The 15,826-nt window shown below is 40.5% G+C and overlaps 1 protein-coding gene across 1 annotated transcript in view; it reads right to left on the bottom strand.

Annotated features, from left to right (window-relative positions):
• rxfp2a (relaxin family peptide receptor 2a) overlaps window positions 1-15,826 on the bottom strand; it is a 114,222-nt gene that overhangs the window by 48,352 nt on the left and 50,044 nt on the right. The window contains exon 2 of the mRNA XM_066650913.1: window positions 4,246-4,392. Coding sequence (XP_066507010.1) covers window positions 4,246-4,392 — 147 coding nt within the window. The remainder of the gene's footprint in view (window positions 1-4,245; window positions 4,393-15,826) is intronic.

The following is a 15,826-nucleotide window of genomic DNA, read 5'->3' as shown; positions in this document are numbered from 1 at the left end:
AATTTAAGAACTATTCATCACTATATGTACAGTACAGAGTCTGGCTTTCACTGATTAGGAAACAGTAGACAATGAGCCAGAGAAAATCCAAAGCAGATAAGAAGAGTTACTATTACTCGGTTCAAAACCATGTAGAAATTCATGCCTAAGCACTTCCAATTTAAGCTGAGCACAGCCCTTCTTTAATAATTCAGTCATGACACTGCTGCAATGGCTTTCTTTCATCTGTTCAATTTTCAACTATTTGCTCTGATTTGTAGCTACTTTGCTTCACTGTCCTGCTCTAATCACTAACAGCATCGTGGAGACTAGAGCAGTCTGACAGCTCCACAGATTTACTTTCAAGTAAAATATTTACACAATCCTTCTCAGGGATTGGCCATATTTCTTTATTAGACAGAATATAGTAAAGTTTTCTTTAACTCAGCAGACTCCAGCACAACAATGGATTATCAAGCATTTCATGAGCTGGACAATGTGTGTTGGGCAAGGTTTTATTTGCTGAACATGGTCAAGGTCAGGATTAAGTATTGCTTAAAAAGACTTTCCAAAATGATTTTAAAAAAGCAGATTTGTTGACATGCTTGTGTTGCAGACTGTTTCTTAAAATAATCTCTTTCTTTATTTGCTTAAATAAATTATACTGCTGCTAGGATTTTCCTTTTCAGTCTTGGCTCATCTGAAGGGGTCTTCTGCAAGCCTTTAAAGACTTTTATCCTCCCAATTTAAGCCCTATTTAAGTAAGATTAGCTTTACCAGAGGAGCTCCTATAATGCAATATGTAATGAGTTTTGCTTTGTTAATGTATAATGCCTGTGTAATTTATCCAAATTCTGGACATATCCTAAGTCTTATGTCCTTGACAGTGCTGTAATTAAAGCAATCAATTATACACTTAAGACACTGAATTTTCATACTATGGCCTCACCACATATTTTTTAGATAGAGAGAGATAGATAGATAGATACTTTATTGATCCCCAGGGGAAATTCAAGAAACTTTTTACACTGAACAGAGGCGATTGCTCTAAGACTGCAAGGGAAGCTCAGCTTCCCCTAAAATGTCAAAAAATAAGTGATCAAATATATACTGTTGTGTGTACATGTCATTGAATAAATATGCACTACAACACGCTCAGCTTTTGTTCAGAATCAGCTTCTTATCACTGGTAAAGACGCGGCTCTCCTCTCAATCATTCCCGCAGATTCACAGTGCTTTAAACAGTAGTTCAACAGTGAAGCAGCGAAGTGCAGCAAAACAAGACGAGTCATTGGATAAATGCTGGGCGTCTCTGGGGGTCTATGGGGCAGTATCGGACGCTCAGCTTCTGTATGATGATTGGATGATCTGTCTGAGGCTGAATCCCTTTTTTCTATTGACAGCGAAATGAGCGAATCAGCGATCCTTTGGTGTAGAGATCCATAGGAGCATTACATTTTCATTCTGTTATGAGTTGAACCAGAGACTTTCTTAATGCTCTTAGCAAGCTTCTATTTCTGGTGGGTTTTTTGTAGCTGCTTGTGTTTGGAGACTGACTTCTATCACTCTTTCTGACTTCTATCGCAGTTTCTGTCCAGCGGGTGCTGCTGAGCCCCTCCACTGTCACAAAGCACTCACAGGCGGACACACTTCACATGGGCCAAGGCCGTTTAAGCAGCCTAGCTCTGCTGGCCATTGAGACTAGTCAAGTCCCTGGAAAAGACGCCTTGTTGGTACGATAGGGTCACAGATCATTTTCTTGAAAAAGAACAGAGGGTAGAATTTACGTATAAATAAATAGACACATTTTATGATGTAGGCTGAAATTGAGCTTCCCCTCCTTGAAAGACCAGCATCTGCCACTGACACTGAAGTAGCCCGTTTTGAACTTGAGCTCTGTTTTAAACTTGATGAAAGGAACCGTTTGTTTTTAATTTTGCTCCCGGTGGCCAAAAAAACTAAAAGTGCTACTATCTATTTCTACATGTGTTTTAATGAATTACTGTGATGCCAAACAGAACGGTTTAAACAGAACAACATAACAAGCTGAAAGAACATAATTTGCTTCAGTAAAATTACTTGACTGAGTTTGTTTTATGGATATGAGACATCTAACTTATAAATATTTATCATGGCACATTTTTGAATAGGCAGATTACTTGTGCTTATAAATGACTTGTTATTTCAACAGGAACCTGTTGTAGTAATGGGATATTTCCAAGGAGTGTCAAAATTTCAATTTATCATTTTTAATTTATAAGAAGCTGTGGACACAGTGACTCTGAACTGGATAAGCCGTTACAGATAATGAATGAATGAATGAATGAAGAAGCTGTGGACTATTTCAACAAAAAAATTATCATTTAATAACTGCTTTTTCCCCTCATTTAGAAAAGCAAAGCATCACAAATTTCTCATTAGAGCAACAGTGGCTTCATATTCCAACTTCTATTCCAACACAAATGCATGGAATAATGAATCTTGTTTCAATGGGAATTGGAGGTTTTCAGTTGCTGCTTATAAATTTATACACATTGCTTTGATAAAAGTTCTTCAGTAAGCACTGTCCACTGTAGTTTGTTTACTACATTACTAGCATTTCTACAGAAATTACTGATACTGCTGGAATCACAGCATCTTATTCCAACGTCCTTCAGTGATAAACAAATGTACCATGGGGATAGACATATGAGTGAGTGTGTGTGTCTGCGTGTATTTTTTTGTGTGTGCATATATTTTTTTTTAACTCAAATGAACTGAATTAATGTGAATAAGGAAAATACAGAAAAGCCTGTTCAAAAACAGAGAAACACATCTAATCTCAAGACTTTAGAAATGTTTGTGTTCCACTTTTTCTGCCTCTCTTTCACCCATGTTTCTTTTTACACATTGTTGGAATGTGGTATAACACATCTCTGAAATACTGTTATATAAATAGTTAGGCAGGTTGTGTCATTTTAAGCACTCACATCCACATTTCTGTGTGCCAGCAATAAATTCCCCAAATTTGAACACATTAATGAGCAATTACTTTAAACCTATAATTCTAGTATTAGTAATGATAATTTACTACTGACTAATGCTTGGTAAATAAAAATATATTAATCCCAAAATAACATTTAGTTTCTGGTTTAAAGTTTATACCGTATTACTGAATATTGAATAAAATGGTGCAGGCAATTAATTCGACAAATTATTTTTTTTAGAATTTAGTGAGTGTTTTTCAGGTCTTAAATGTCTGTATTAAAGCTACCCTAATTTAACGAAAGCATGTCTCTCATACTTGAATTTATACTATATAAAATATAAATATTAATACAATTTTTCCAGTCTACCAGCATCTGGAAATCATCTGTCAAAGAAGCATAAACCATCCCCACAATTTCTGTTAAGGGGAGCAGTCATGCATGTGGGTCTATAATATTCTTCTTATTAGGAGTAATTTAGTCTCCTGTGATTCAAAATGTATTAAAAATCTAACATATTTCATGCAATATTTCTGTTAACTCTACCTTACAGAGGATACAAGGCTTTTCTTCAGAGCCTCAGAGCTTAAGAAAGTGGAATCAGTGTTCTCTAAAACAAAACTGTTGACTGACATTTGATTCACATAACTACTTTGGTGCCTCACAATGTGCATTACACGTGCCAACCCTTAACTCCAAAGTCTGGTAGTTGGACACAAGGTAGGAACACACCCCGGAGGAGGTGCAAGTCCTTTACAGGGCGACACACACTCACATATTTACACTTATGGACACTTTTGAGTCAGTGTGTGTTTCTGGACCGTGGGAGGAAACTGGAGCACCCAGAGGAAACACAAGCAGACACAGGGAGAACACACTAAACTCCTCGCAGACAGTTACCTGGAGCAGGACTTGACTCTCCAGGAGCTGTGTGATTGCGACACTACCTGTTGTGCCACCCCTTTTCACCCCTAAATTAATATTTAAATAACACTATTATTTTTCACAGTGAAGTGAATTAATGTATAAAACAGAACATAAAAATGAATAAAAAACAACAAAGAATTGGACTATGATGGCTCTTAAAACAGCTTTGTGGGGCTGAAATATGTCTATTAATAGCCCATTCACATTTAGACTATTTATTTGTTTCAAATAATTAACTAATTATTGTCTAGCTAGCATAATAATATTTTTTTCAGTAACTGTAGAGCATGGCGAGTATAAAAAAATTTGCTGCTTATATGACTTGATTCTCACACACACACACACACAAACACACACATACGCATGCCCTTACCACAATGTTCTTCATCTGCTCCGTTCTTGCAATCCCTATGTCCATTACACTGAAGCACCTGTGGCAGACACACACTCATATTTCCACAGGGGAACTGCCCAAGGGGGCAGCCCTCTACCACCTCCCGGCTGGCCAGTATCGACACTGCTGCAGGTGTATAATCCAGAAATGGAGACAAAAAAAAGAGAAGAGGAAAAAACAAATGTATTAGCTACAGAACAAAGACAAATACATGTGCACAGGTAATGCAAGAAACAAATAAAGGTGTATTACCTTCACTAGAAGCTGTTTGAATGTGTTTGGTTAAATAGCAATTCCTTTGAGGTAATAGCTATCCTTGGTACCAAAGCACATTTATTTAGTATCTGCACCTGAAGACTGTGTCCTTACGCATTATGAGCAAATCGTGCCCTGAAATGAAATGAACTATAAAGGCCTTTTTGCAAGGCCTCTTTTGACAAGTCAAAGAAAAAGCTTCCTACATCTCTTCAGAGAATCAAACTTCTTATAGACACACATAGAATCAGTGAGCTTCCTTCAACCACATCAGTAAAAGGCACGTGCCAAGACTACATAAAAAAGGCTAAGTACAGTGCTGCACCATGTTTAAGTTCTCATAATATAACCAATGATGAAAAGTAGTAACACTATAGGAGAAGGAAAATATCTCCTTGACTTTCAATGATAGACAATGTAAAAATAAATGTATTCCAACTATTTCTGGGATATTGCTATTGGTCCCGTTCTTGTGGATTTTTTAAGAGAACAGACAAAATGGGAAGGACAGCTGCTGTGTTCAAATGATATAGTAAACTAAACAATGACAAAATTGGAGAGTCCTGGCCATGTTGCTGTCACATCTTGGCACTTTCTTGTTTGTTTTCTCCTTCCATGTGGCTCTGTCTGTTTGTTGTTTTTCCTATCTCCGCCCTCGTTCCACTCTAGCTCCACCTTTTGTTCCGCCTCCTTGTCATTGTCCTTCGTTATCTGTGTCAGGTGTTTCTTGTTAGTTCGTATATTTAAGTCCTCTTCCCTCACTTCCTGTGATCGGTCATTTGTGTTGTCTTGTTGTTTAGCTCTGTTCAAGCCGTAGTCGTTCCTACTCATTTGTGTTTGTGATTGTGTTTGTCGTCTGTCATTTGTAGTTTTGCTCGGTTCAAGTCAAGTCGTGTCGTTTCGTTCTGTTTCCCAGTTGTTATATTAGTGTTTGTTTCTCGTTTCTCGTTTCTCGTTCCTTGTTCGGTCTCCTGCCTGTTTCCTGCCCCAGTCCTGTAGTGTTGTTTCCTGCTCTTTCCTATGATTATAAGTGATGTTATTTCGTGTTTCTCGTCAAGTTCGTTTTGTTGTGTTATCTCTTTATTAAACTGTCTGTGTTGTAGCGAGTGTGTCAGCCTCCGTAAGTCCACCCTTCACGTCCCCGTGACAGAATGACCGATCAACAAAAGGACACAGCTAGCACGGACTACTCGTTTAAGAGATGTGTTATTCGCCGGACTCCATTTCGCACAGGCCCCAAAGATCCCGTGTAGGAGGCATTAAGAGCGGCCTCGGAATGGAGTCGATGGCTCCAGATCATGCCCGGCGCGGGTACTTATCTTCGACCAAAGGACTCGATTCAGGAATCGAGTAATTGCTCCAGCGGGAATCGACGGAGGAGAAAGCGGGCTGGAGTCTCCCCCTCGCTGGAGGATTATCCCCTCAGGTCTGGGGAAATTCTTGGGGGTGGGTTAAGGGTAGGGGCTGTTAGCCTCCTACCTCAGGACAACGGAGGTGAGGCTAACAGGGGCGCACCTCCGGGGGAATCCCTCAAGAGTGCGCCCATCAGACCCCCTAAACCCTTAACAGCTCCAGTCCACGACAGAACAGCACGAGCCCCTGCCGCCATGGACGTTGCTGCAGGGCCTTCTGTTTCCAAAGACGGCGCTGCAGTCCCTTCTGCCGCCCAGGAGAAGCTTGCAAGCCTCCTGGCATATCTAGAAGCTTTTAAGAACGCGCCTCCAGCCGCTTCTGATCCCGTGAGAGCGGCGTCTCCGGCCGCTTCTGATCCCGTGAGAGTGGCGTCTCCGGCCGCTTCTGATCCCGTGAGAGCGGCGTCTCCGGCCCCTTCTGATCCTGTGAGAGCGGCGTCTCCGGCCGCTTCTGATCCCGTGAGAGCGGCGTCTCCGGCCGCTCCGGTTCCTGTGAGAGCGGCGCCTCCGGCCGCTCCTGTTCCTGGAAGAGCGGCGCCTACGGCCACTCCTGTCTGCGTGAGCGCGGCGCTACCAGCCGCTCCTGCCTCCGTGGACGTCGTCGCAGGTTCCCCTGTCTCCGTGGACATTGTCGCAGGGCCTCCTGTCTCAGTGAGCGCGGCTCCCTCAGCCGCTCCTGTCTCAGTGAGCGCGGCTCCCTCAGCCGCTCCTGTCTCAGTGAGCGCGGCTCCCTCAGCCGCTCCTGTCTCAGTGAGCGCGGCTCCCTCAGCCGCTCCTGTCTCAGTGAGCGCGGCTCCCTCAGCCGCTCCTGTCTCAGTGAGCGCGGCTCCCTCAGCTCCTGTCTCAGTGAGCGCGGCTCCCTCAGCCGCTCCTGTCTCCGTGAGCGCGGCTCCCTCAGCCGCTCCTGTCTCCGTGAGCGCGGCTCCCTCAGCCGCTCCTGTCTCCGGGACTGTGGCTTCGGCCGTTTCTGCCCCTGTGAAGGTGGCTTCGGCCGTTTCTACTCCCGTGACTTTGGCTTCGGCCGCTTTTGAACTAGAGACTGTGGCTACGGCCGTTTCTGCCCCTGAGACTGTGGCTACGGCCATTTCTGCCCCTGAGACTGTGGCTACGGCCATTTCTGCTCCAGTGACTGTGGCTCCGGTCATTTCTGAACCCGTGACTGTGGCTCCGGCCCCAAGGACTTCGAGGCCAATCCCCAGAACTGTGCCCAGGCTGGCACCTTGGACAGTCCCACAGACTTTTGCCAGTCCTGGGCACTCTGCACTTGTCTTAATTCCCGTGTCTGTCCCTGTCCTGGTTCCTGTCTCTGTCCTTGTCCCTGTACCTGTGTCTGTTTTCGTTTCTGTTCCAGTCACTGTATTCGTGTCTATCCCTGTTAAGGTCATGGTTCCTGTACCCCTGCCAAGCCCAGTCCAGTACCCTGTTAAACCCTCTGTCCAGTCTCATGTCCAGTTCCCTGTTAGTCCTCTCCAGTCACCAGTTAAACCCTCTGTCCAATCACCTGTCCTGTCACCATCTTCTTCAAATTTCCAACATCCTGTCCAATCATCAGTTAGACCCTCTGTCCAGACCCATGTCCAGTTCCCAGTCCCATCACCTGTCTTGTCATGTGTATCTGCTCCTGTTCCATCTCAGTCCCCGTTTAGTGTTCAATCAAATGCCCAGTCTATGTTTCAGTCCCCTGTCTCTACTCCTGTCTTCTCTCGTTCCCCGTCTCTTCTTTCTAGTTCTGTCCAGTGTCTGTTTAAGTCTAGTTTCTTGCACCCTGTTCCATTTCCTGTCTTATCCTGAATCTTTTAGTTTCATCTTTGTCTTGTTTCTTCTGGCCTGTCCTGCGCCAGCTCCTGGGGAGTCTAGTTTTTCGTGCTCCGGGAGTTGCGCGTCTTGGGGAGGGGGCGTCTGTCACATCTTGGCACTTTCTTGTTTGTTTTCTCCTTCCATGTGGCTCTGTCTGTTTGTTGTTTTTCCTATCTCCGCCCTCGTTCCACTCTAGCTCCACCTTTTGTTCCGCCTCCTTGTCATTGTCCTTCGTTATCTGTGTCAGGTGTTTCTTGTTAGTTCGTATATTTAAGTCCTCTTCCCTCACTTCCTGTGATCGGTCATTTGTGTTGTCTTGTTGTTTAGCTCTGTTCAAGCCGTAGTCGTTCCTACTCATTTGTGTTTGTGTTTGTCATCTGTCATTTGTAGTTTTGCTCGGTTCAAGTCAAGTCGTGTCGTTTCGTTCTGTTTCCCAGTTGTTATATTAGTGTTTGTTTCTCGTTTCTCGTTCCTTGTTCGGTCTCCTGCCTGTTTCCTGCCCCAGTCCTGTAGTGTTGTTTCCTGCTCTTTCCTATGATTATAAGTGATGTTATTTCGTGTTTCTCGTCAAGTTCGTTTTGTTGTGTTATCCCTTTATTAAACTGTCTGTGTTGTAGCGAGTGTGTCCGCCTCCGTAAGTCCACCCTTCACATCCCCGTGACAGTTACAAAGGATTAATCCCATGTCAGATAGTGAGAATGACTCCTCTAGTGTGATTTATCTGTTTCTCAAGGCTAAATTGCTCCTAAATTATACATAAAACATACAGAAAGCCCCCAAACTCAGACAGAAGTGAGCAAAGTGCAATTGCATTGTACAATGTTCAAGTCAATGTTTCCTTTCTGACTGAAAGACATAACTTAATGTCATATGTATTTCATCTAAAAAGGGGAGGAATTTTACAAACACACCCCACTCCCTCTGCAAATAATAACAGCATATTATTCTGCTACAATCAGGAGCTTTAATTTATCAAGCACTTCTGATCTCTTCTACAAATCGATCTGCAATTCATCATTATAGAGTCCTTGCTGCAGCATGACAGCAATCTGACAAGCTCATATTATCAGTTCTACCTCATAGTTCTAGCTGATATATTACAAAAATATTTTAATCATATCCAAACCATTTAGGCTTTTATATTTTATATAATTATATATATATATTTTTACTTTTTTGTTTACTTTTGTACAACTTTCTTTTTTTGAAATGTTTACTTTATATTGTCTTCATGTAAATTTGTAGGTCCTCTCTTGACATTAAACCTTGCTTCACACTAATTTTAATTGAATCAAGATGTTTACTTATCTCTTTAGTAAACATTTCCATTCAGTTAAAACACAAACACACACACACCCACACACACACCATCATGGCTGTCAATTAGCATGATTGGAAACCTTTTAACATTGTTTGCACATAAATATTCTTTTTTTCTATTTAGATGAACAAAGTTTGGTTAAAGTTACTGGTTCAAGGCCTCAAACTCTTATTTAATTACGTTTTATTGCATTGTCAGTACACCTGATTTAACACACTGCACACCATCAATAGCAATGATAGTCAGACACTGAATACAAATAATACTGGGCTGGCACTATGTTTGTGTTCCAATTCCTAATATAAATAAATATATTAATAATTCAAACACAAACATAATGACAACACAATATTCTTTGCATCTGGTTTGGCTAATGATGGTGTTTTATGTTAAATCATGTGTAAATAAATAGTAAATAATAATAATTAAATCACTACTCTTAGGAAAAAAGAAATTAATTAAACATTCTGTATCTGTCCAATGAAAAACACACATGTTCAAAATAGCAACTTTACAGTAAACAAAAAAGCCACAAAATGGAGATACAGGATTTTCATTGGATAGTTACATGCAAACAGTGCTGAAAAGTTTCAAGTTGTCTAAACTGATATTTATTATGGTTGTGTTGGTAGTGAAGGGGGTGGGTTGTCGGTCAGAGATTCCCAATATTGTTGTCAGTCAGCTCAATCTTATTGTAATGCTCTCACTGAAGAAATAAATAAACTTGTCCAATTCAGTTGAAAATGTATTATATTGTAATATATAATATACTGTGAAAACAACACCCATCCTCAGAAGGCAGGGAGTGAGAATGCATTAAATGTCCACACTGATGTATGTAACACAATGTTATAATATGTAATTTTATATATAATTTTTTTTATACTACCTTAATATTTTTGATTGAAAATGCCCTCTGCAAAATAAGCAGTTTTTAAAATATTATTTTGGACACTGTAATCTCTGATGCCCATATAGATAACTTTCAGCATTAAAACATATTTCACAATGGCATTTTTATATATTCTGTAATGCACCTATCTGTGAGCCTGCCTTTTAATAGTGCATAAAATTTCAAAAGAAAGACATTGCCATTAGACTGGGAAACTCTGGAACAGACCCATGCCCAATGCCAAATTTCATCTACAGTAACAAAAATAAGTCCCCAGTACAAGACTGCAGAATAGTTAAACTGAATTCTCGGGGGTGATGGAGCATTAAAAGGTAAAGGGCTGACAGGATAAAAAATCTCCAGCGATGCAGCATATCAAATACAAGGGCAATTTCCCTCCTGATGCAAACTTTTAATGGCCTAATACCAACAGTGGTAATATCACTAGTGAACCTCTGATGATTAAAAACTGCCCTGTTTGTTATTTTTATTTTAATTACAAGAATTCAGTGATCAACACCAATATACACAGAAACACTACTGGAATATCTGAGTTTGGTCAAAATTTAGCTCATTTATTTATGGTTACCTTCTATTTAAAAAAATAATGATAAAATAAATAAATCAATTCTGGTCCAATTGTGATAAGAATCTACTAAATTACCAATGTACTAGTCTGAGCCACAGGCGCTCTGCCCTCAAGTAGACAGAGTCTAATGATTTCAGTGCACTAATCTGGCCTCACTGTCTGGATTTTGCCAGTTGCATTTTGATTGGCTCTCTGTTTATCTGTATATATGCACTTCTGAGTATCGTTTTGCACTGGCTCTGACATGAATCATAAAAAAAAAAAAGCTTCCTTACACGTCATGCCAAAATATCAGATGTGTGATTGGTCCTTTTTGCGTGTCAGTCTTTTTTTTTCCTGCAGTGGTAGGTGGTTCTGGGCCACATTAAGTGGTGAAAGGTACTAGACCCTCCCGAGAGAGCCTGGCAATGTGAGACTACCAACTAAGTCATGCACAGCCAAACTGTGAGTCAGATATTACATTTTCCAAAACATAATAAATAAAAAAGAATCACAGCTAAATATTGAGCAAGCCTCAATTAGAACACTGGCTAATTCTGCTTAGAGAGCTATTTTTGTCTAACTTCTGAAAATTTGCCTTTTCTAGGCTACTTTGTTTAACCACATAACCAAACTGGACAGCAATAACTAATAAAAGGACATTTAAAAACCCTGGAAAAACTTGTCATGAATTTGCTTGTAATTAAAAGGATCTACTCAATTCCCTGCAAGTATTTCACACTGTCCACCTGCTAAATACAAAGATCAATCATAACATAATGACCACCTTCTTGTTTCTACTCTCACTGACCATAGACACAGCTCCACTTACCACATAGGACCATTTTGTAGTTCTACAATTACAGAGTGTAGTCCATTTGTTGCTTTGCACACTTTGTTTTCCCCCTTTTACCATGTTCTTCAATGATTAGGCCTCAACAGGACCACCACAGAGCAAGTATGATTTGGGTGGTGGATCATTCTTAGAGCTGCAGTAACGTTGTGGTTGTGGTATGTTTTGGTGATATGAGTAGATCAGACACAGCAGTGCTGCTGGATTTTTAAACACCTCAGTGTCACTGCTGGACTGAGAATGAGAATAGTCCACCAAAAAATATCCAAACAACAGAGTCCTGTGTCCACTGATGAAAGACTAGAGGACTACCAACACAAACTGTGCAGCAACCGATGAGCTAGTCGGTTAGATTAGACAGTGGATGGACAGTTTTAAAAAACTCCAGAAGCACTGCTGTGCCTGATCCACAACATATATTGACATACTACCACAACGTCATTGTCACTGCAATGCTGATGTCGATGCACCACCCAAATCAGGGGTCACTAATCTTAACCACAAAGGGTTGGTGTGACTGCAGGTTTTCATCCAAACCAAACAGGGGAGCATACCCTGTATAACTGTTTAGAGACTGTGACTAGTTGATTAAACAATTTGGTCAAGGTGGTAATAATGTTGGATCTGTGTATATTCTATTTGCTGAAGCATTAAAATGCAGTGAAGTGTTTACTAACAAATGTTTTTACATATCTAAATATATCTAAATATATGACAGTGGTAAGCAATACTAAAATATCTGATCTAATGATTTATATTTTGCCAGATGTAGACCTCAAAAAGGGGTGAACATAGATCTTAACAATACTCCACCTGAATCAGGAGCAGCGCAAACAGAGCAGTGAAAGGATCATCTGGCAGAAGAGCAAAGCACATGTTCATATTATATACAAGTATGCTGACAGACAACTATGTGAACATCTGCGAAAGACACACAAACATGTTCACAGATCTGCAGATACAGGAGTATAAGGCAGCCGTGATACACTCTGTAAAACATTACCTGTTACCAGCCTCTGGGCCACACCACTTAACACTAACTTACTAATTGCAATCAGCAAACTGACAATATATCATTTGGCCACTATAATTGTAATATATACTTGGTTGTAATATTTACAGTTTGCACATCCTTGAGTATGAGTGTGTCTTCATGTTAGCCCATGATAAGTGTCCCAAAACCTTAATGATCAATTACTCAATTAGGAGTTCGGGTGTAAAATTCTTGACTTCTTTTGAAATCTTCTAATCTACTTACTGCAAATCAGAGTAAATGTTTGTGTGCATAATAAAATAATGGTTTACAGCATGATAAACTCTGAACAATGACCTCAAAAATACCCTTCAAGCATAATTTCTTTTCTGCTAACAGAATCAGATAACTTCAGTAGATTTAATTATTAAATCACATAAAATCTTAAACAAATACTAAAAAATAGGTAGTATAAACTTACTAATGGACGACACAGTGGCGCAACAAGTAGTGTCGCTGTTACACAGCTCTGGGGTTGTGGGTTCAAGTCCTTGCTCTGGGTGACTTGGTGTGTTCTCTGTGTCCACGTGGGTTTCCTCCGGGGAGCTCCAGTTTCCTCCCACAGTCCAAAAACACATGTTGGTAGGTGGACTGCTAACTCAAATGTGTCCATAGGTGTGAGTGTGTGAGTGAATGAGTGAGTGTGTGTTGCCCTGCGAAAGATTGGCGCCTCCTCCAGGGTGTGTTCCGCCTTGCGCCCAGTGATTACGGGTAGGCTCCGAAAAGACAGTATTTGGAACTATTACCCCGGGCGATGTGCTGAGGTGTATTACACTCTCTCACTCTAGCTCATATGCAGCTGCCTTCCATTATCACATTTCTATTCATGATTTTCTGTGGACAATTTACAAGCTGTGTGTGCACAACTAAACGCCTGTGTTAGTAATAGGTGTACCTTTAAGGTAGGTGAGTTCACCAGCTATAAAGGGTTTCTACAAATATTTAGACATACACAGATCAGCCAAAACAAACTGACATCACTGTTTTTTAACATTCGCTGATTTCATCAGCTCCACTGACAATTTAGGAGCACTTTGTAGTTCTAATATTACAGACTGTAGTCTCTCTGTTGCCCTATATAATTCTTAACCAGCTTTCATCCTGTTAATTAATGATCAAGACACCCAGGGGACCACCACAGGGTAGGTATGATTTTGGTTTTGGCTCATTCTTAGGCCTGCAATGACACTGACATGAGAAGGGAAAAATTTAACTGGAAAAAATTATGAAATACGGGCATAGTAAACATTGTTTAATTTGGTATATTGGGCAAAATCAGAAGTATAAAAATGGGCAAAATGGTTATATTTTATTAATATTATTATCATTAAAATTACAAAAAAAAGGAATGTAAATAGGATTTTTACAAGCCCAAAAAATGCTCAAATCATGAAGCCCAGCAACAAAAATCTAACACTAAAAGTAGAAAATAGAAATGTATGAAGACTATGCTAAATATCAATACAATTTAAGTGGAGAAGAAGAGTTTAAATGAATAATGTTAAGCCTGGTTGGAACTCCAGCACATTGTGACTATAAAACTGTCAGAGCAAAGGTGGCCTTCTGTGCTTGTACACGTCATTTGTTTAATAATGTGAAAACGGGTGTGCATTTGTCATTTTGGGCCAAGCATTTCATATAAAAAATATGGCATATATAACACAGCATTTCTGCTTTTCTTCTGCCACCTTCTTCCCTAGTAGTTGAATGTGTAGGTGAATGAATTTAGCGTTCAGTGTTTTCCTAAAAATATGCACAAATTTAATGGTAAATTAATTAGAACAACATGATTGGGATAATGTGAAATTAACTTGGTAGCATGGTGGTGCAGCAGGTAGTGTCGCAATCATAAAGCTCCAGGGGCCTGGAGGTTGTGGGTTCGATTCCTGCTCCGGGTGACTATCTGTGAGGAGCTGGTGTGTTCTCCCTTTGTCCGCGTGGGTTTCATCCGGGTGCTCCGGTTTCCCTCCACAGTCCAAAAACACACGTTGGTAGGTGGATTGGCGACTCAGTGTCCGTAGGTGTGAATGTGTGTGTTGCCCTGGCACCCACTCCAGGGTGTATTCCTGCCTTGTGCCCAATGATTCCAGGTAGGCTTTGGACACACCACAGCCCTGAACTGGATAAGTGGTTACAGATAATGAATGAATGATTGGAACCAACTTTTTGGGCTCTATTTTTGTTTTATTTTTTTTGTTTTTTGCACTTTCAAAAGTAATACATAGAACATTATATTGGACAATGTTTTCTTAGTTGGTGGTATGTAAAAGGACTATTTTTCCACATAATGTATTCCTTATGAGGAAAAAAAAGAAAAAAAGAATTTGTTCTCACTTTAAATCAAGAGCAATTATACAGGTCATAAAATTAGAATATCATGAAAAAGTTGATTTATTTCAGTAATTCCATTCAAAAACTGAAACGTGTATATTATACTCATTCATTACACACAGACTGATATATTTCAAGTGTTTATTTCTTTTAATTTGATGATTATAACTGACAATGAAAACCCCAAATTCAGTATCTCAGAAAAATATAATATTACTTAAGACAAATACCAAAAAAAAAAAAAAAGGATTTTTAGAAATGCTGGCACACTGAAAAATATGAACATGAAAAGTATGAGCATGTACAGCATTCAATACTTAGTTGGGGCTCCTTTTGTCTGAATTACTGCAGCAATGCAGTGTGGCATGGAGTCGATCAGTCTGTGGCACTGCACAGGTGTTATGAGAGCCCAGGTTGCTCTGATAGTGGCCTTCAGCTCTTCTGCACTGTTGGGTTTGATGTATTGCATCTTCCTCTTCACAATACCCCCATTGATTTTCTATGGGGTTAAGGTCAGGGGAGTTTGCTGGCCATTTAAGAACAGGGATACCATGGTCCCAAGTACTGGTAGTTTTGGCACTGTGTGCAGGTGCCAAGTCCTGTTGGAAAATGAAATCTGCATCTCCATAAAGTCAGCAGCAGGAAGCATGAAGTGCTCTAAAACTTCCTGGTAGACAGCTGCGTTGACCTTGGCCCTCAGAATACACAGTGGACCAATACAAGGAATGTGACAGCTGAAACCCATATCTTGCATACGTCTGTGCGTGGTGGTTCTCAAAGCACTGACTCCAGCTGCAGTCCAGTTTTTGTGAATCTCCCCCACATTTTTGAATGGGTTTTGTTTCACAATCTTCTCCAGGGTGCAGTTATCTCTATCGCTTGTGCACTTTTTTTTCTACCACATCTTTTCCTTCCCTTCACCTCTCTATTAATGTGCTTGGACACAGAGCACTGTGAACAGCCAGCCTCTTTAGCAATGAGCTTTTTTGTCTTGCCCCACTTGTAAAAGGTGTCAAGGGTCGTCTTTTGGACAACTGTCAAGTCAGCAGTCTTTCCCATGATTGTGGAGCCTACACAACTAGACTGAGAGACCATTTA

This window comes from Hoplias malabaricus, chromosome 18 (genome assembly GCF_029633855.1).
Source record: "Hoplias malabaricus isolate fHopMal1 chromosome 18, fHopMal1.hap1, whole genome shotgun sequence".
NCBI classification, from domain to species: domain Eukaryota; kingdom Metazoa; phylum Chordata; class Actinopteri; order Characiformes; family Erythrinidae; genus Hoplias; species Hoplias malabaricus.
This window is presented reverse-complemented; position numbering and strand designations above follow the sequence as displayed.